At 39.2% G+C, this 19,581-nt stretch overlaps 2 protein-coding genes across 7 annotated transcripts in view; one reads left to right on the top strand and one right to left on the bottom strand.

Moving 5' to 3' along the window:
• Positions 1–31: 31 nt before the first annotated feature.
• Positions 32–10,507, top strand: tmem106c (transmembrane protein 106C). Of its 2 annotated transcripts, XM_023341794.1 has the most exons (8): positions 32–1,710; positions 1,914–2,189; positions 2,340–2,403; positions 2,916–3,075; positions 4,761–4,901; positions 6,566–6,615; positions 6,701–6,754; positions 9,554–10,507. In XM_023341794.1, the coding sequence occupies exons 1-8, from the start codon at positions 1,674–1,676 to the stop codon at positions 9,660–9,662; spliced, it is 891 nt and encodes a 296-aa protein (XP_023197562.1). In that variant the 5' UTR covers positions 32–1,673; the 3' UTR covers positions 9,663–10,507. The 2 variants fall into 2 exon arrangements, with proteins under 2 accessions (XP_023197562.1, XP_014326967.2); XM_014471481.2 differs by lacking the exon at positions 9,554–10,507 and having other exon boundaries at positions 6,701–6,758.
• A 1,299-nt stretch (positions 10,508–11,806) lies between these two features.
• The window catches only part of tns2 (tensin 2), a 68,856-nt gene continuing 61,081 nt past the window's right edge, over positions 11,807–19,581 (bottom strand). For 4 of the 5 annotated variants that reach the window (XM_023349492.1, XM_023349548.1, XM_023349644.1 and 1 more), the window contains exons 20-28: positions 18,133–19,202; positions 17,910–18,038; positions 17,688–17,783; positions 17,363–17,440; positions 17,146–17,223; positions 15,284–15,452; positions 15,128–15,196; positions 14,818–14,847; positions 11,807–14,113 (exon numbers count right to left, since the gene is read on the bottom strand). In XM_023349492.1, the coding sequence (XP_023205260.1) occupies positions 13,975–14,113; positions 14,818–14,847; positions 15,128–15,196; positions 15,284–15,452; positions 17,146–17,223; positions 17,363–17,440; positions 17,688–17,783; positions 17,910–18,038; positions 18,133–19,202 (1,858 nt within the window). In that variant the 3' untranslated portion in view covers positions 11,807–13,974. The remainder of the gene's footprint in view (positions 14,114–14,817; positions 14,848–15,127; positions 15,197–15,283; positions 15,453–17,145; positions 17,224–17,362; positions 17,441–17,687; positions 17,784–17,909; positions 18,039–18,132; positions 19,203–19,581) is intronic. The other variant, XM_023349595.1, reaches the window with a different exon arrangement.

Genomic DNA, 19,581 nt, shown 5'->3' with positions numbered 1-19,581 from the left:
CATAAACTTGATTTGAACAGTTTTATGCTCGCATCTTGGTGTGGATCAGCCCGGGTCCTGACCGTTTCATCAGATAGAACTCGTTTTTATTACTTTTACTTTTATTACTTTTACAAATCAATCACCAACAAAATGTGTGTTTTTTTTGGCAAGAAAAAGCTAACAGGAAATAAAAAATTTATATGAGAGTTAAAGTAGACAATATATTTGGCAGGGTCCGTGTGTGTTCCGGCAGTTTGTTTGAAACAAAAAATGAAAAAACAAGAGCAGACCCGTCTTTTTGTTTATTAAACCAAAACAAGAAATTGGATAATGAACTGGTCCGTGTATTTTCAGGAAGTTTTTTTTTTTCGTTTGAAATGAAAAATGGAAAAAGTGCACAAATCAAAAATGGAAAAAACAGATAACGAGCGCTCAATTTCAATTAAATAGTCCCTAAGTCAATTACGGGCCACTCTTCCTGGTAAGAACATCAGCACCATGTTTAACTGGCCAACCTAAAACGCAATCAGTGATAATTGTATTTTACTGAGATAAACTTGTGAACAAACAGAGCTCAAACTCTCTTTAATCTGTGAGTTTAATCTAGGAAGATTAAACTCACAGCAACAGATTGTTGCTGTGGTAACAAAACAATCTGACTATGATGATTGTTCTTTAAACTGGCCAGTTCCTTAAAATCTTGCATTTAAATGTTGAACAATAATTTTAAAAAAAATTATGTATGCCAAAACCATTAAATCAGATTCACAATAAATAAATGTCACATTTATATGTCTGTGTTAAAATATTAGCATTTATGGGGCCCTTCTAGAGCTGCTGACATAATTTGGATTAAACAGAAGTGCAAATAATTGATATTCATTTTAATTGTATTTTTTGGATTTGTTGTTTTAAGACTTGATAGTTGTGGATTTAAATAGCGTTTCACTGGCGATGTTTTCCCATAACATACAACTAACCAATAATATTTTACAGTTCCTGTCAACTTAGCATCTTTTAATACATAAACACAGCTGACCGCAGGTGGACCGCCTCGGCGCCCCGACCACCGGGCTCGGCAAGCTTTCTGGGGGAAACCCTGTTATCAGAATCAACATTCTTGGCCTGTCAGGGTTTATGAATAATTTTGGACTTAGCTGTGTTTTACTGATCCATGTTGACAGATCAGTAAAATACAACTAGCATCCTAACTGAAGTAAAAACAACCTCATTCAGTTACTAGAGCAAGATATTTTGGAAACTACGAATAATGTATTTCACAGGACAATATGTTTTTCTTTTTCATTTTCTGTTTCAAATTTGACATATTCACCGTGAATGGCAAAACTAAACACTAGAAGGACGTAGAGAGCAGACCAATTATCAATAAAATGTTGCCTTAAAGTGCATATGTAGTCTACATGTATATCAGCAATAAAGATATCTCAGAATAAAAAAATAATTATATATATATATAAACTTGATCATTCAATAACTTTTTACTGTAAAAAATAAAAGGTGATTCTTAAGAACTGGACATTTTGAATGTCGATCAGTTGACACTGAACTAGTTATAACTTTTGTATGGTGAATAAAACAAGCAACTCGTTGTTAATAGAAAATCCCACAGTACGGCAGGAACCTGAATGCAACAAGCCAGTATCTGACACAGAAGTTTCAAATGACACACGATGAGGAGCGGCGCACAGGAAACATGGCTGTGTGAAGGTAGCTTTCAACTGAAATGTTATCGTTAAACAAAGTTAACTAAACTTGTTTTACTAACTTACAGATATTTAAAATCGAAGTTTGAAAATTAGCTGAAGCACGCCACAGTAGGACATACTGACTGACGCTCTGGATAAACGAGGTCCCTCTGAACACCAACTGCTCTGCTTCCCCCGGTACTCGGCGCTAACCTTCGGGGACAGAATGGCTGGAACCGGTCTGTAGTGTGGAAAGACAACCTCTCTGCTCCTCTCCCACCTCCGTCATGGGGACGCGCTGGTCTCGGAGCGGCAGCAGCCTGCCGCTTCTCCCGGAGACAAAGCCAGAGGGCCGGCTAGAAAGACACAGAGAGCCCGATAACGACTCTCTGGACGGGCTGGACAGGCGAGAGGATATCGCCAAGTTTCCGTACGTGGAGTTCACCGGCAGGGACAGCATAACCTGCCCGACATGTCAGGGCACCGGGAGAATCCCTTCAGGCGAGTAGGAGCCGTGATGTTACATTTTACACGGGTTTGTTTTTTCATACACGGTGACTTTATTTTATTTTATTTGACGTGCTTAGCTTTTTTCCCCTCCAGAATTGTCTCGCTATGTAGTTTAACTTTTTTTTTTTTTTATCTTAATAGAACAAGTGAACGAGCTGGTAGCGCTGATCCCCTACAGCGACCAAAGGCTGCAGCCACAAAGGACGTGAGTAACCACGACTTTAACTCTCTATTTACTGTGTTTCATTTTCATTTAATTCCTTCAACATTATTTACCCTGAAGAGAGACGCATAAACAAGAAAACACTCTGATTACTGACCAGTATCCAGTATTTCTCCTCGCTATAATTGAGAAGGTTTTACTCAATGTTGTTTTTTCTTTTTAAGAGTAAGACAAAAAATAGCCAACTTCCGCAAAATTAGATAAAAAAAACAAAGAAAAGCATAATTCAGTGGATTATGACGTTAAAAGACAAAATATATTATGCAACTACATTTGTTTACCATGTTTAAATAATTTTGAAGAATTTTTAGTAATGAAAAATAAAAAACCCCACATATTTTTAAAAATAATAATTGTACCTGCAACACATGTAATGTTGATTAAGAACAATGCAAATCCAGTTTATTGTCAGTGACATTCATATTTGTGGGATTTGAAAGCAGGTTGTGTTTGTTCGTGTGTGTGTGTGTGTGTGTGTGTGTGTGTGTGTGTAGGAAGCTGTACGTTGTCCTGTCGGTGGTGGTCTGCCTCCTGGCCTCCATGCTGGTCGCCTTCTTCCTCTTCCCTCGCTCGGTGGTGGTGGTGGACGCCGGGATCCGCTCAGTGACCGTACACTTCGATCACACCGACAAGAAAGTCCTGATGAACATGACGGTAGGTTTCTTCTCATTTCCACAGTAATTTCACATATATATCCTGAAACATTACTGTCATTTAGGCTTCTCAATCTCTAAATAGTCTAATTATCACATTTTGCAATAAGCAAAGGTAAAGTAGTTGGCAGCTCTGACCAACAGGTGTTCTCCTTTGCTGTTATAGTTATGTTCCCCATCTGTTCTACGTTGATAATGTGATAAAAAAAAACAAGTCTGCTGTCATTATGATTGCAACATGTTCTGATCTGAGAATGTATTTGCTACTTCTTGTTTATCTAAAGAAAAAAACAAACAAAAAGTTCCTGTCAAGAGTTGCAGCGATCAGAATTATGTGGCAGATGTTTTCATGAACTTTGACCTGCTGGTTCCGCCTTAGACACATTCAAATTTCTTTTAAAAAAGTTTAATATAGGAAGGGCATTCCCACCTCTGCATGGCATAAAACATAGTTTTAATCGGTCCGTCTGTCTTTTGATGCTTTAGGCAGATTTCAGATATCCTGTAATTTGAAAAAAAAAAAAAAAAGATCACAACAAAAATACTAAAGCAAAATTATTACAGAGGAGTTTAGGCAATATACATAATGCTTTTCTAGGATTACTAAGAAAAGAAGCCTTTCCTAGATAGTGGTATGGTGCACTCTATTTGAAAGTTTGATTTGTCCAAATTCCCAACAAGAAAACCTGAAGCCACAGTTCAGACTTTAAGTCGGCCAGGTCAACATGGCTGCTGCTGGTCTAATTCACTAGTCAGGCCTTTTACAGTTTGTATCTAAAAACTCCCAGCCACTTGAAGTTCTGTGCAACCATCTCTGATCATAGTCTTTTGGTGTCTGAATGCTTAAAATGGAGAAAAATGTGTCATATTAACTTCAATTGGTTGTAGCAGCAAAAACCTCAACAGTTGCTAAAACAACCTAGATTTCTAATTGGACAAAGAAATGTATTTTCCAGATTTGCGCTAGGACATCTGCGAAAAAGTCAGAACATAAAATGGATCTGTCAAAATTCAGAAGCTGCATTCTTGAAAGAACTTGGCCGACCCAGTGGACTTGGGGTGGATTCACACCACTCGTGATCTTTTACCAACAACAAATGAGAAAATCCTACAACCGCTACAATCTGACTCCATGTTTGTTTGCATTTCATGAAGAAGGAAGTTGAGCTCATTGTCGTCTTCAGAGGTTTCTGTGGTCATTTCCTCCAGTTTACAAATTCCACTGAGTCTTTATTCCATTTCATAAATTCAAAATTGCCAAATCTAGTTCATAAATTCCAACTTCCAAATTCTAATTTAAAAATTCCAATTTCTGAATTCCAATTTGTATGTTCAAATAACTTATTATATTTTGTAAAATCAAAATTTCCAATTCCAATTAATAATTCAGATTTACTAATCCCAGTATGTAAATTCAAATTCATGAATTCCAGTTTGTAAATTCAGATCTACGAGATTCCGATTGTTGCTTTCTATCAAGGGGAAACGTATCTATTGTTCCTGAATTTAGCTAACTATTTTCCTCTAGTAAGTCCTTCCTCACTTGACCTAGTCGTGGTTTAATATGGTCCAATTATGGTTTCCATAAAAGTCTGTCTCTAATAATATTAGCTGCTGCTGATATTATTTTAGTTTATTTTTCCAGCCGGCCTTTCAAACCGTACGGATTGTTTTTTTCCTTTCCAGAGCACGCTGAACTTCAGCAACCCAAACTTCTTCACTGTGCTGGTGCAGAGCGTGAGCTGCCAGATCCTCTACATGAAGACGGTGGTGGGAACCCGGCAGCTGGACAACCCCACCACCATCCAGCCGCTCAGCCACAGCCAGGTGTGGAAAACAAGCGCCCTTGTCTCACACAAACACATTCTAGGTTTGAAATGATCAAAAGCTTTGCTTAATTCCACTTAGCACTGATTCACAGAAAAAATGGCCTAAATAAAACATGGATTTATATACAGAAATGTGCGTTCAGTTGAGTCCAGTCGTAACAGAAGTCAGTATCCACCACACCCACGGCGTGTTGGATGAAAACAAAAAGCTTTATCAGAATACGCTGCAGGTCTGGCTGCCAAATGATCCGACTGGTCAGGATTTATGGAACTCAACAAAGATCACAAACTCCTTACATCAGCAGTGAGTCACACTGTTCTCATATCTATCCTTCATGTTCCCATATCAGCATAAACACACACACATACACACACCGTCCCTCTGTATTAAGCACTAAAACCATCAGCTGAAAACAAAATATTCCAAAAAATATTCAGCATTTGCTATTTTCTTCTTGAGTCTCATTTGTCACTTGCTCAGTTGCTAAAACAGGAAGCTGGTTTGTCTTTCTTGATTTTTATCAGTTGACGTTTCTGCACAATTATTAGAAACCGTATTGCGACATGTGCGCAAGAGAAAAAGGTCTACACTTCAAAGTTCTTGCTCCAGAGGTTAAAAATCAGTTGCATCTTTTGGTAACTATATTTAAACAAAAGTAAAATAAAGCTGGATGTCAGCCCCGTCCTGCAGCCCTGGAAGAAATGTCCTTATGTCCGTTTCAGTGGTCGCCCAAACATCGTCTCGCTGTTTTCCTTCTCAGGGTTTTTTGGAAAGAAATGAGGATAAAGCTTGAAAACTGATCATGTACAGATGTAGCTAAAAGATTCGACACAAACCTCACGTTTCCTGGTTTGGGGATTTTTTTTTCTACTTGATGTTAATCAAAGTTTTGAAAACGAGACAAACATAAAACACATCTCAAAACTGAATCTCAAACAGTCCTGAATTTGTACTTTAATAAGCTGAATTTGAACAGCTTATTAAATGGAACGACTGTCTATGGTTTGACACGAGTGGAGAGAAACAAACTTTAAGCTTCAAATTGGTGTCAAAATGTGCAGATATGGGTCATTTAAAACGTTCATAAAAATTGTTATCAATCAATATCGGTCTAAAAAATAGTTTGCTTCTGGGTTGTTGTTTTTTTTTGCATGGATTTTGGCACAAGTACTTCACAGTAGTTTTCTAAAGAACATTTAACATTTAAAATATCCAAAATAAAATAACCAAAACTACAATTAATTCAGCTTTGACAGGGAAAAGAGGCAAAAGTGTCCAGTAGTGCAAACTAACCACTTCAGTCTTCAGTGATCATTTTTGTCCACATGGAAATGACCAACCTCACTTTAACTCATCATGCGATTAATTGATTTAGTTTCTTACTATTTCAGGCTTCAGATCATAAAATGCACTTTTTATGCAGAAATGATTGTTGTTGTTTTTTTTTACAGCTATGTAAATAAGTCTTATTTTATTTTTTAGACCTATGACATTTTTACTAGAGTCATACATTTACTTTGGTACCAGAGCAATTCAAGTAAACATAGTTGTTCCTGAGTTATATAAAGTTAATTTGGGGCGTGTCATTTTTGAGCAAAACCCTCAAAAGAGGCTGGAAACAGATTATGTTTTTTGTTTTTGATGCCTCAACTTTTTCACAGGTGAACTACACGGTCAGTGTGGAGATCGGCAGCAATGCACCTTATGTCTAGTAAGTGGCGCCTAAACTGTGTTTATACAACTTGGACTGAAAAATGACTCTAATGTGACATTTTTCTCTCCTTTGTGTCTTGCAGTGCCTTCTGCACAATACCCAGAATCAAGGTCCACAACATTGTCATATTTATGCAGTAAGTTGTAGTTGATTTGTATTTATTAACTCTTTTTTTGTTTTTAGTAAAATCAGCTTTAAAATATGACACTAGACACTGGGTTGGTGTTTTATAAATGTTAATCTCTTTTGGATGTTAAAGTGAAATCTGTCTTAGGATTAGTTTGGACCTTTCATCTGGCATGGTGCGTTACTTTTCTTCTGCTGTAACATTATTAACACTGATAATAATAATAATGATATCAGAGTAAACTATCAGCATTAACTGTTGTCACTCAGTCTTACTTTCTACTCATCCTGATGCTTCATGGCTGTTTGTCAGTAAGACACAAATACTGAGTAGAACCAGGCCAGCTGATAAATACAAGATATTTAGGATATTTCAGAGATCTCAATGAAGTACTTAAATTTGTAATTTAAATAAAATTCATGGTAAAATCATTCAAACCCTTCACAAGACCAACCACTGTTTCTACGGAGCCTTAGCTTCACCCTGTGGCTCAACGTGGGCCCTGGAGGGCCGACGTCCTGCATGTTCTAGTTCTCTTGGCGGCTCGTTAGGAGGCCTAAGAAGAACATTGACCTGCTGAGAAGGTCGTTACTGCCACCAGGGACAGAACTAGAACATGCAGGATGCCGGCCCTCCAGGACCCACTTTGGGCCCCACTGAGCTACATCACCATTACAGTGATTACTTTACTTGCGCCCCCACCAGGTTAAGCATAGTTTATTTATTCATTTTAGGTCTTTTTAATGTTTGCCTTTTTTTTAACACTAGAATGGCTAGAGTTAGTCCACTTTGACGTATACCTATATCGGCTTCGATAGTCCAACTGGCCTGAAGGATTTTATCTAGCAGGTGCTTTTGTTCAGTAAATAGGGCCATTACCTTATCAGTACCCTGGTAATGGCCTCAACGCATCTCACAGTTGCACAATAGACTTAGACTTCGACTTCGACTTAGACTGACTTTGTTGTCATTTTCAATGCACAGGGTGTATAAAGAACGAAATTTCGTTGCATACGGCTCAGGATAATGTTTGAAGTTCCAATGTTGTGAGTAAAATAAAAGTCTGATGGCAAGTAGGAAAAAGCTGTTTCGGAACCAGGTGGGCCTGCACCGGATGCTGCAGAACCTCTTTCCAGAGGGCAGCAGGGAGAACAGTCCATGGTGGGGGTGTGAGGGGTCACTGATGATGTTTCGGCCTCAGGACACGCATCCTGCATCGATGGTTGACCTGACACTTCGCCCTTTTGCCTGAGCTGGGTGTGGAAGGTTGTTGCCGAAGCAGTTTCTCCTTGTGTGCCTTCTTCTCACTCACATGAGAGTTACCGAACTCTTTTGCAAGCTCAACCAGGAAGTCCACCCGTCTCTCCTGCACCCCAATGCATGCCTGATAAAGCACATGTGCATTCAGTGCTGCCATGTCAATCATGTTTGCCAGGTTTGCTGACCAGCTGTCACATAGTGATGGAACCTTGGTCACCCCCCGCAAGATTATGACTGAAATAAATGCCATTAGTTCTTGTGAACTAAATAGGTGAAGCAGTCACCTATTTATCCTCCACAGCACAAAAGGCTGCATGCAAATTTGCATGTGCAAAGTCTCCCAGATTTCTTTTGCTTACACTTTTTGCATGATTTTTTTGAGGTGGATCAACACAATTAATTTGGTTAGTTTATTTCTAAACTGTCATGTTATACCCTCTTAGCTTTATTTCAAAGAGAAACATTACTAATTTCTTTTAGAAAAACCTTTGCATATTTTTTGAAACAGATTGTATGTTTTGCAAACTCTATGTACATTTGGCAAAATGACCTGGATAATGCAGCACAACATCATGGATCAGCTGCAAAAGGTCACATCTCTCCAAAAACACTTCATGTATGCTTCAAAACTAAACTGAAGAGCACTACCTACAGGAGACCTGATCTCCTGCTGGTATCATAGATACCCACCCCCAACATGGACTATTCACATTCCTACCTTCTGGCCCGACGGTCAACGACCACATTTACAATTGAAGAAGGGATGCTAATTTGAGCCATCAGAGTCGTCAGGGTGGACTCCGGCCTTTTGGCCCTGTTGAGCCGATATGGGAAGGACTCGAAAACTGTATCATCCTAGTGTTTTTTAAGACATTGCAGTTGGTGCTTAGGTGTTGCTAAAAATGTACATAAATTAGCTAATAATATTTTCAAATTTCCTTTCAACTTCAGACGTTTTTTTTAACTCCAAAACACGGTGGACTGCTGGATGACCGCCCCGGCATCCCAAACTCCACACTTAACAAGTTTTCTGGGGGAAATTCTGAAGTAAAATATGTGTGAAATAATTTAAATATAGTAAATGTATATATATTTTTTAAATTCATTTATTTGAGATAAAAATACATTTATTTGATGGCCACTTCTCCAGTTTTATAAAAAAAAGATTCTTCTGTATAAGTTTAGAAATGGATTGAGTTATGGCACGTTTGGCTTTGCAGGTCAAACCTTTACTTCTACACTCTGCTGTAGCAGATTAAGTGAACTCAGTCAGAAGTTGTCAATGGCCAATACAAAAATATTGCAAGGACAATAAAATAAAGTTTTAGAAATGCACATAAGTTTTAGTAAGTAAAGTTTTAGAAATGCATTTTTAGTCAGCAGCGGGTGTCATATAATTTATTTTTTTGTTTGTTTTTAAACCTCTATGACGATTCTGCAGCTGCATCATGTTACATGTTACAGTTACCATGGAGACCTGTGTTGAAATATCTTGTGGCCACTTCCTGCTCTTGACGGCGTTATTGAAAAGCTTGCCTCTGTTTTCAGGACCTCGGTGAAAACGTCATACATGGTGCGAACGTCCCAGAACAGCCTGGAGGATTACCACTACATAGACTGTGGCTCCAACACCACCCACCCCCGGACTCACCAGTAGCACAACCACGCCCCCTTCAGGAAGGAAGCAACAAGATAGATTTTTTGGATTAGAAATCCGCTACACACACAAAATAAAAAAACAAACAAAAAAAAAACAACAACCTTCAAACGAAATGTTTTGGTTGCTGAGCGTTGCCAAGTTGAACTTTAATTTTTGATGAAGTGAGTTTGATTTTTTTGGCCTTTTTCAGGAATATTTATTTTTCTCTTTCTCCATTTTCACATAAATATCTAGAAGTGCAGGAAGGGGATTTGTTTGTCCACAGACACAGTGGTTCACATGCTGCTGACAACGGAGTGAATAACTCGCTGACTCACTACCAGACAGCGTTCTCTATTAAAAGTCACACAAAGCTCTTTATCTTGTGGGGAAAATGGCCGACGTTCTCAGACAAAAACTTGAACTGTTTCTGCTGATATGAACTTCTGCCACTTCACATCGTTCTCACTGAATCCTGCCGACTTCTCTTTTCAGGAAGGAAATACAAAAAAAAGAAAAAGGGGTAATTGTTGTTTCTGCTTTCGGTACCAGGCAGTAATGCTGTTTTTGCAATTTTGTTGTTCTTGCATTTAAATGTGTTTAAAAGGCATAGAAATGCTAACTGGATTGTTTTGTTTTTTAATTATTACTTTGATCTCAGTAAGTCTTTGCACACCAATTTTATTGACTCAAAGATGATTTTCACATCAAATGTAAAAGTATTAGACCTCTTTTTTTTAAAGGGGCATTTGTCTATTTCTAAATTCTGGGAAATTTATTAAGGGACAAAATATCCACTTTGGGTTACAATGTAAAAAGATTGAAGGGGATTGTGAATAAATAAGATAAATAATTGTCTTTAATTTTTTTAGACATATTGTATTTTTTCTTGCATGCTGGAGCACCACTTAAGGTGGTAAAGTAAAAATATTGGAAATGTGGTCGGGATGCTCCGTAGACCTTAAGCCCTCGTTAGAATCTGTTAGTTTTCCAAACCAGTGACACGTCATGAATCATCAGGCAGCATTTGGAAAGTTTTTTGTCCGGTCTGAAGAAATTACAAAATTTAAGACGATGAAGATCAACATCGGAAACGCAGACCACACAAAGTAGAAGTATTTAAAATGTTACTGTATTCATAACACTTGATAAACTTAACCCTCCTGTGATGTGGCAGGTCAAATTGACCTGTTTTAAAGTTGAAATTTTTTAAAAATAGTTCTAAGTGTTTTTTTTTTTTAATGAAACTTTTTCTATTTGTCTTAATAGGTGCACTCTACATATAAATTGAATATTTATTCATTTTACACATTTTTACAAACCCCTAGGTCAACCTTTTACATAGATACTGTTTGGGTCAATTTGACCCGGCAGTCAAGTTAAAGTGCAAAAAAAGATAAAAAAAAAAGTCCATTTCTATATGTTTCCTTGCAGCTATGAACCATATTTCACCACACAAACACATACATGCACACCCCGACACACACAAGCCCACTTTCTCACTACTCTCTTTACTTCACTAGGAAACTGCGAGAAAGCATGTTTGTATGAAACAAGTACATACTGCACAACTTCAGCATCTATTGTTGACCAAATGGTTCCCCCCGTGTCCCACACCCCGACACGAAACGGCAAACAGGGAAGACTTGTCAAGACAGAATTCCCTTCATCCCGTTTCTCATTTCGTCAACATACACCTGCAAATTCCAAAGTGTATTATGTGACCGACCAACGTAAAATGATTTTCAGATACTTTTTGTTTCCAATGACTTTCTATCACTTCACAATGATGTGCTACTTTCTGTTGATCTGTCACACAAATGCTAATAAAATCCTCTCAAGTTTGATAGAAGGTGAAAAAGTTGCTTATTTTGTTACAGAGGAAACAAAGTAATTTATTTAAAGTAATTTCTGAGACTAAACTTAATGTTTGTTATAACTAGAGAAATTGCTGTTCCCAGCGTAACAGCCGTGAGAATGTTTATCTGCAGAATGATGCTGCAGAAAAAGCAGAACTTAAGAACCTGAAATGTCTGAACAAGCTGAGAAGTAAAACATAGCAAATAATATAAATTAGCAGAAGCAGAAATGAGTAAGAATGAGAATGGAGTAATGCATTCTCACTGATTATCCAACTAATAACTCACTTTCCAAGAAACACACAGTTTTCACTTTGATTCTTTATTGGCTTGCATACAAAATAGGCTCCCATCTTTCCAAATGAACAAACTTTCCTTTTTTCTTCTTCTTCCCCCTGCCCCATAGCTGCATGTGAAAATATATTACTACATGATAACATCATAACCACAATATATTATTGTTGTAATACAAGTAGTGTTTTTTTTCTACCAACTAAGACAACACTAAATGAATGCATAACAAAAAATACAAGAAGGAATAAGTACAAAAATATAACTTGATAAAAAGCTTAATACAAGAGTGCTTCATCTTTTGGCCACTCGTGTGTGTGTGTGTGTGTTTAAAACTCTTAACATTGGTGTCATTTATGTTTTCATTTTGTTCAAACAACAGCTGCAAACATTTTCCCACCACGCTGCCCTCTAGAAGAGCCGTTTGACAGCTGAGCTTCACCCCTGATTCACATGCACTCCTTTGGGAAAAACCAGACTTGACTAAACCTTTTATCGGACGAGTTTTCACCACCTCAGCCCACGTCCACCTTCAGCACGCGCACAACTCTCTCATCACAAGATAAAAAAAACAAAACAGAACAAACAACTCACGTTCGGGTTTTGCCTTCCCCGGCTCCCTCTGAGTGATCGGACAAATCTGAGTTTAACCCAAACATGATTGTCGGCTCTGATTATAAATGTGGTAAATGCAGGTGAAAGGTGCCGATGTGGATGTGCTTTACGTACATTAGAATACTTAACGTCTCTACATACAGGAAGTTAATTACATCACTTTGGTTACTCTTAAACAGAAAAATAAGATTTTTTTTTTTTTAGACTGGTACAAAATATACAAATCTGCTGTCATTTAAGGCAGTTATGTTTCTAATGTTCAAAACTCACAAGAGCTGTTTGTTCATTTCTGTGTGTGTTGAAGGCGTCAGTATGGCACATCGCGTTGTCATTTAATCACGGCTGTTTATCAAAAGGCAAGATTGGTTAATCAGTCATACAAGATCTGAAAGTACTTCACTATTGATGAGTGAGCTTCACAAGTAACATGTTATCTCACAGTTTATGTTTTATCAGGACATATTGGTGATGTTAACACATTACACAGAAATGAGATTAAGGTAAATAAAGGAATTGGAGCTGGTCATTCAGACTGACCTGGAGAAGAATATCCATCCCTGTCCATTAAAACCGATTAGTCAGCAGAATTTGGAATGATAGTGAACACAATCACAACTTTGGCTGAAATGATTATTCAGATTAATTGTGATGAATCCTTAGTGAAGTAATAAACTAAGTTAGTAATTGATTGTTAATAGGACTTTACATTCAGAGCAGTGATTAAACCAAAACTGGATTAAAATGCAAAAAACAATTTTGTCTGTCAAATTCACAAAATGAATGCTATATTAAGCATTTTTGGGCCATAAAGTGTTTTCTTTTTTTAAAGAAATGAATTGCAATATTTATTTGCATCTTTTAATATATTTGTAATGCATAAAAAGGCTCAAGTAGTTAAGTGAAAAATCTGTAGCCTTACAAATTTACTGATGAATCGTTGGAGTAATCAATAAAATAATCACTTAATAAAATAATTGTTAGCTGCAGGCTTAATGATAGCACTAACATATGTAATATTATCTCACATCATATACATGACATTGATTTTTAATCACATATCGGGTGGGGACTTTTTATTGACATTCGCATTGGGGGACTGAAAAATCCTGATCAGGACAATCCCGTTACCATAGTTACATTTATTTTTATTTTTATTTGCTGACAATAAAAAGCAAAGGAGCTCAGTGGAGTTATTGAATCAAGGGGAAAGAACAGACATTAGGTAATAAAACTTTTACCTGAAAAATAGTTTCAGCTGATGCAATAGAAACATTTAAACAAAGAAAAATAGATGAGATATCTGATTTCTATTTTAAAAAAAATGTTTTTTCCCTCCAGCCAATAGTTGGCACATCACAGGTCATTCCATCTTCAGTAGATCCACACAGATGGAGATGATCAGATTTCGATATCTATTAATCCTCCATCTTGCCTCTTGGTAACGGCCCCTGATGGACGCTTGCTCTGCTCTGTCGAGAAGCTTCCTCATTCAGGAGGAGTTGTGATTGGAAAAACAAACAAACACTGAACGGTCTGCCGGTCTGATCGATGGACTCCGGGTTTCTTCATCTGCGCTGCGCTAACATGACCTTGTTGATGAAGTTGACGATGGCAGAAGCGGGCTGCTCGGGGTCCAGCTCCGCGAAAAGGTGGCACAGGTTCTCCGCTGTGCTGCCTGGTTTCCTGGCAACAAAACCAAACACCCTGCAGGGGAAACGAAACAGGAAGTATGGGAGGGGAAAAAAAATTTAATTCTAAAGAGGCAAATATTTTGTCTAATGAGTAGGAGGAGCTTAAGGACCTGCTGTTAATTAAAACAGAGTCAGCTCTATTTAAAACTAGCTACGTTTCCATTGACAATATTTCTGCACAAATTGACATTTTTTAAACAAATTTGCTTAATGGACACTAATCTGAGCCCAATTTCGGAAAAATGTTTTGATACTAGGATGAGGTGGTTTGTGTTATAAAATTTGTTTTCTTTAGCAAAATTGCTTTGGCAACTCTTCACATCACACCAGTCAGCGGATGTTCCCACTGGAGGAGCAGAAGACAGGAAGTGGTGGGAGGATGATGGCGCAGCTGGTTTTTTAACGACTTGTCGCATGAACAAACTTATTCACTTGTGATTTTTAATTTTGTTTCATAGTTAATGGAAACGCTGTATTTGCTTTTTTTTCCTTTCTTTTGATATTAGTGGAATTTTGACAATGTTTTGTGCATATTTGTAATGAGAATGCAGCTAATGGGTCACATTAGCCTTGATTCCGTAATTAAATCTGGTCCACTGACAGATTTCTTCCCTCCCCCTTCCAAGGCTTCCATGCTGCCTGACGCCATGCAGAGGCTTTAAGAGCACTCGTTTCTGCTTCCTCAGAGCTCCTACAGACTGACAGCAGAGCACTTACTGAACCGTTGTGTTGTCGGAGTTAGTCCACCTGGAGTCCAGAGAGAGACAGAGACAGAAAGTGGACTCAGACATGCACTGAAAAAGAGGCAGAGCTGCTCAACAAGCTGATGCAGTTGCTGCAGCCAGCATGCCTATTAAAAACAAATCAACCTGATGTTCATGCTAACTGGCGAAAGAGCCAAAAGAAAAAACGACTTCCATGCATTAAAATGATGCCACATGATGCAGGAAAGCTACAGATTTCCTCTTAGGTTAGAAATGTCAATCCCACCCCTCACTCTAACTCTCTTTCTGTTTGAATTTCCCACCTCCTGTCCTTTGGGTCGACGCTGCTGAAGGTGACACTGTTAACAGGGTAATGTCTCCTGAAGAAAACTCTGGGGAAGGAAAAAAAAAAAAAAGCACACGTTGAAAGCGGGAAATTTATTCAAGATTTTTTTTCAGCGGGAGTCGGCGGCCTTTACCTCCGCTGGCTGTCGGTCAGCGTGATGCCCTGCGATGTCACCTTGAACTGGACCACGGTGGCAGACGGTCGAGGGTTCCGGCCCAGTGTGGCGTCCGTTGCTTTGGCGATCGCTTGGGGGCCGGTCAGCGACTCGGTTTCCACGGAGTTCAGGTAGAGAACGTTGCAGGCTGTGGAAGACACAAAGAACTCATAAAACGTCTTTCCACTGCATCCGTCAAACCTGGGCTGGGATATGGTTCATAAAAACAGACGCATTGCCATAGATCCATACAGGGACATGAAAAAGTCACTGTATCGATACAAAAGTAGTTTTATAAATAGAGTATTTTTTTTTCCTTTTTTCATTCGTGTTAGCAAGTTGGGGGAAGCTGGTCAGTTGGGCAAATGAGTGAACGTCAAAGACTTGAGACTCTTCTAGCAGGACAACGTCTGTAACCTTCCAACTAGAGCTACAGTTGTAGTGTAGACTGATTGATGTCTTAGATTAATCCAAGACATAACCTAAGACATAAATATGAACGCTAGTTCCGCTGTGAAAATATTTGAACATTTACCACGTTCACACAGCAGGCAAATGCGACTTGTATCAGAACAGCCCATTTCTGATCTTTTCACCCCTCCAGAAAGTCCAGTCTGTGTCCAGTCTGTGGCATTTTCCATATGTTGTGATACCTGATAGCTTTCAAAGTGTCTGCAGTTTGAACAGTCATATTGGATTTTATCAGATTTTTATCTGAGACATGTGTCATAATTCTGTACCTGAAGAAGCCGTAAACAATGGCTGAAATTTTTCATTATGAAAGGTGTCTGTCAGTGAAGAACACAACATTACAGTCTCACGACAACACATCCAAACAGACTTCTCTACAGAAGTTGCAGTCAACGTTCCACTAAAGGTCACTGCTTCCTTTCTATTTTCTTCCTTCGTCTTCTGATATTGTGACGATACTATCGGCTCCCATTATTGAATAAACTTTAAAATTGATCCATAAACGGCTCCGTCAATTATTACTTCTATAAACAATGACCTGATATGTGGAAATCTACATTCTTCTTCTGTGCGTACGGGGCCCTTTGGGTCATAAACCATTCACACAGACGTCTGATTGCAGTCGCATTTCATTAGTAGCACGAACGACCATGCAGGGAAAAAAGTCTGAATTGAGCATCAAGTTGTGTGAACAAATTCTCCATCCAATGTCAGATTTTAGAATTATTTTTGAAAATATTTTTAGAACACTGATCTTTTTCCTTTCACTTTGCTATCATGCACTACTTTGCATTGGTCTGTCTCATAAAAATCCTAATAAAACATTGAGGTTGATGTTGCAAAATAATGTGAAAAACATGTTCCTTGTTCATAAGATCCTTATAATGGTCAATTCAGTTTGAAACAACTGAAAAATAACATGTAGACCAGATTTAGATATTTCACTTGTCCAGAATGACATATCAAGGTTTTTTTTTTTTTTTACCTCATTAGAAACAAACAAATCCTCTTGATCTAATTTTGACCTCTAAATAACACAATGATATTTTAACTGGATTTGATCCGTCATTTATTCTCTGAGCGTTTCCTAAAAAGGTCCTCAAACTTTTAAGGCCTCAGATTTATAGCAGGAAGTTTAATATGGTAAAACTGTGAATTGCTGCAGCAATACTGCCATCTTCTGATTTGGTAATGTCATTTCTAGTAAGTAAACTACATGCACAATGAATACCTAGTTACTTTCATGAGGAATTTAACTGGCTGTAGCGCACAGATTCTGCACAGATACAGACAGTTTTTCACTGACACTATGATAATAATACACTGCCTGGGTTTCAAAAGCCACGCTGAAGGCAGGATGAAGAACTCACCTGCTCCTTGTTTCAGCAGGTCTGCCGCTGTGCTGATGCTGGTGACTGGTTGAACCTCCTGCACTTCTCCTACAAGATCTGAGAGAATGGAAGGAAACATCATGTACACTAAGAGAAAATACTACAGGAAGTGAGCAAACATGTTCAACATGAAGAATCTGACGAAAAACACTGTCCTTTGCACAGTGTAAAGATTGAAGCACAGGGTTGGACCAACCTTTCTCTGGGATTTTAAGAGCGCAGGGCAGAGAATTGGGTGTGATAGAGTGCTGATAGACTAGTGCAGAGAGGCTCCCTGTTGATAAAATAATGACAGAAAAATAAGTTTTCTAGAAAGACAACATTAAGAAACAGTGTTCATCCATAACACAATCACATGTTTAATTTAAAGCACAGAGCGATGGAGAACATTCATTCCAGCCTCCTCAGCTAGTGTCAGCTTAATGTCAGGTGTAATAAAACTAATGAGGCCCCATGCACCAAAGATGTTCTCCTTGAATCATTAACATGAATGTTCTCTGAAAGTGGAGGGGAAAACATACCAAAGTGTGGCTCATTCTGACACCCTTTGATCTTCACTCCCCGAGGGCCTGTTTCTATCAGGAAGTGTCTCACCAGCTGTTCCAGGGGGTCGCTTGCTGTGAAAAACAGGTTATTACTGCCAAAAATGTCATGATCTCCTCATTTTAGAAATCTCAGCAAGGCAAGGTGGACTTATGAGGATAGATTATGGAAAATGGAGAGATAAAGAGAATCCTTTGTACCTTTGCTGTTGAGGCTTGCGTTGGGCGGAGGCGTGGCCACCTTCAGAGCCAATCCGTAGGCTCCCTGGAAGGAGTTGCTGTCCCTGATCAGGAAAGTTCCTGGCTCTCTCTCCTTCAGAGCAGCGATGGCTACAGCCAAACAACCAAGTGTTTCAAACTGATCCTTTGTTTCAAAAGCTTTGATTCTTTCAAACAACAATGGTGGTTTAGTTGGTGACCTTACCTTGCTCTCTAGAGATGCCTGGTTTGTACCAGAACCTTGAACTGTCTTGGACGAACTTCACACTGACTCGGTTTGCGGTCTCACCCTCCACTTCTTCGTTGTGTCCTGCAGGTGGTGCAATTTCCCCCACTGTGGGAGAAAATGTGACGTGGTGCTGATGCTGGGCAGAGGTAGGCGCCTGGCCCACATTTGGCCTCACCCCCTCACTGGGGGAGCCTGGCTGGGCAGGGTGATGTCGCTTCTCTGGCAGAGGTGGTTGTGGGTGGGGGAGAGGGATGGAGATGGTGGAGTAGTTGGAGTAGGAGGCCGGGTGGAGGTGCGGGGCAGGACCAAAATAGCCATTTCTCTTGCTAGCGTCTAGAGGAGCACTGTGGTCCAGGATGGCGTAGTGGTGGTGTGGGGGTCCGTGGTGCTGCAGGTAGTTAGGGTGGTGGGATTCTGACCCACTCAACATTAACCTCCTACCCAGGGTGGCAAAACCAGGAACTGGGACTTCTGAGACCGGAGAGCCGTCCATGCTGCTGGTCCCAGGTGGTGAGGATGGGGATGACGCAGGGGCCAATGTGGGGTTGGAAGTGGGGGATTTGGGGCCCTCTGGGTGAGATTTTGTTGGTGACGATCCATTCACATGTGCTGAACTCAGTCCATTGGCTTGGGTTTGGGTCTGAGATGGGGTTACTGTCTGGACCACGGTGGAAGGGACAGCAGCAGCTTCTGAAGGATTGAGAGGGAGAGTGTGGGGATGTGTGTTTGGTGCTGATGAGGAGGGAACCTGGCAGTTATCCTGGTTTGTTGTGGTCGGTGTCACAGAGTCAAAAGGAGAAGCAGAGGCTGCATCTATGGTGCAGTTTTGGTGCGGCGCTGTGGCTTTGGGGGGATCTATCCATGGGGAATCTGGTTTGGTGGGTGATAAAGGTTCCTCCTGTTTGGTGCTTGTTTTTGGGTGTGCTGATGATTCCTGAATGACGTTAGCATTACTAAAGTGTCCGTCTTGTGATGGGGAACCCTCGTTGTCACTGCTGATGATATCTGTGGTCCGGATCTCATAATCTCTGCCTCCGGGACTGGGACTTTAAAAGACAGACACAATGAGAAACACAAAAAAGCTGACTGTGGGCACAGTTATTAAAAATATCGACGTAAGGGAGAGTGATCCAACAAAACTTTGGTTAATTTAATAGGATTAATTAGGACCAGTTTGCAGTGGAACAAAAGCAACAAACACCTGAAATAAGAAACATGCCTACAGTGTTGAGCAAAAGTTTTATTTCTGAAACATTTTAATATTTTGTCATGTACAATCATAAACTTCAATGTATTTTATTGGATTCTTCATTAAAAAACAGTGTATCTTTTTGAAGTGGAAGGAAAATCAAAACTTGCCGGGGTTTCTCTGGACTGACTGGGCTAATCTGACAAAAGAAAATGAAAAACTAGTGTTTCAAATGA

This window comes from Xiphophorus maculatus, chromosome 1 (assembly GCF_002775205.1).
Source record: "Xiphophorus maculatus strain JP 163 A chromosome 1, X_maculatus-5.0-male, whole genome shotgun sequence".
Lineage (NCBI taxonomy): Eukaryota > Metazoa > Chordata > Actinopteri > Cyprinodontiformes > Poeciliidae > Xiphophorus > Xiphophorus maculatus.
This window is presented reverse-complemented; position numbering and strand designations above follow the sequence as displayed.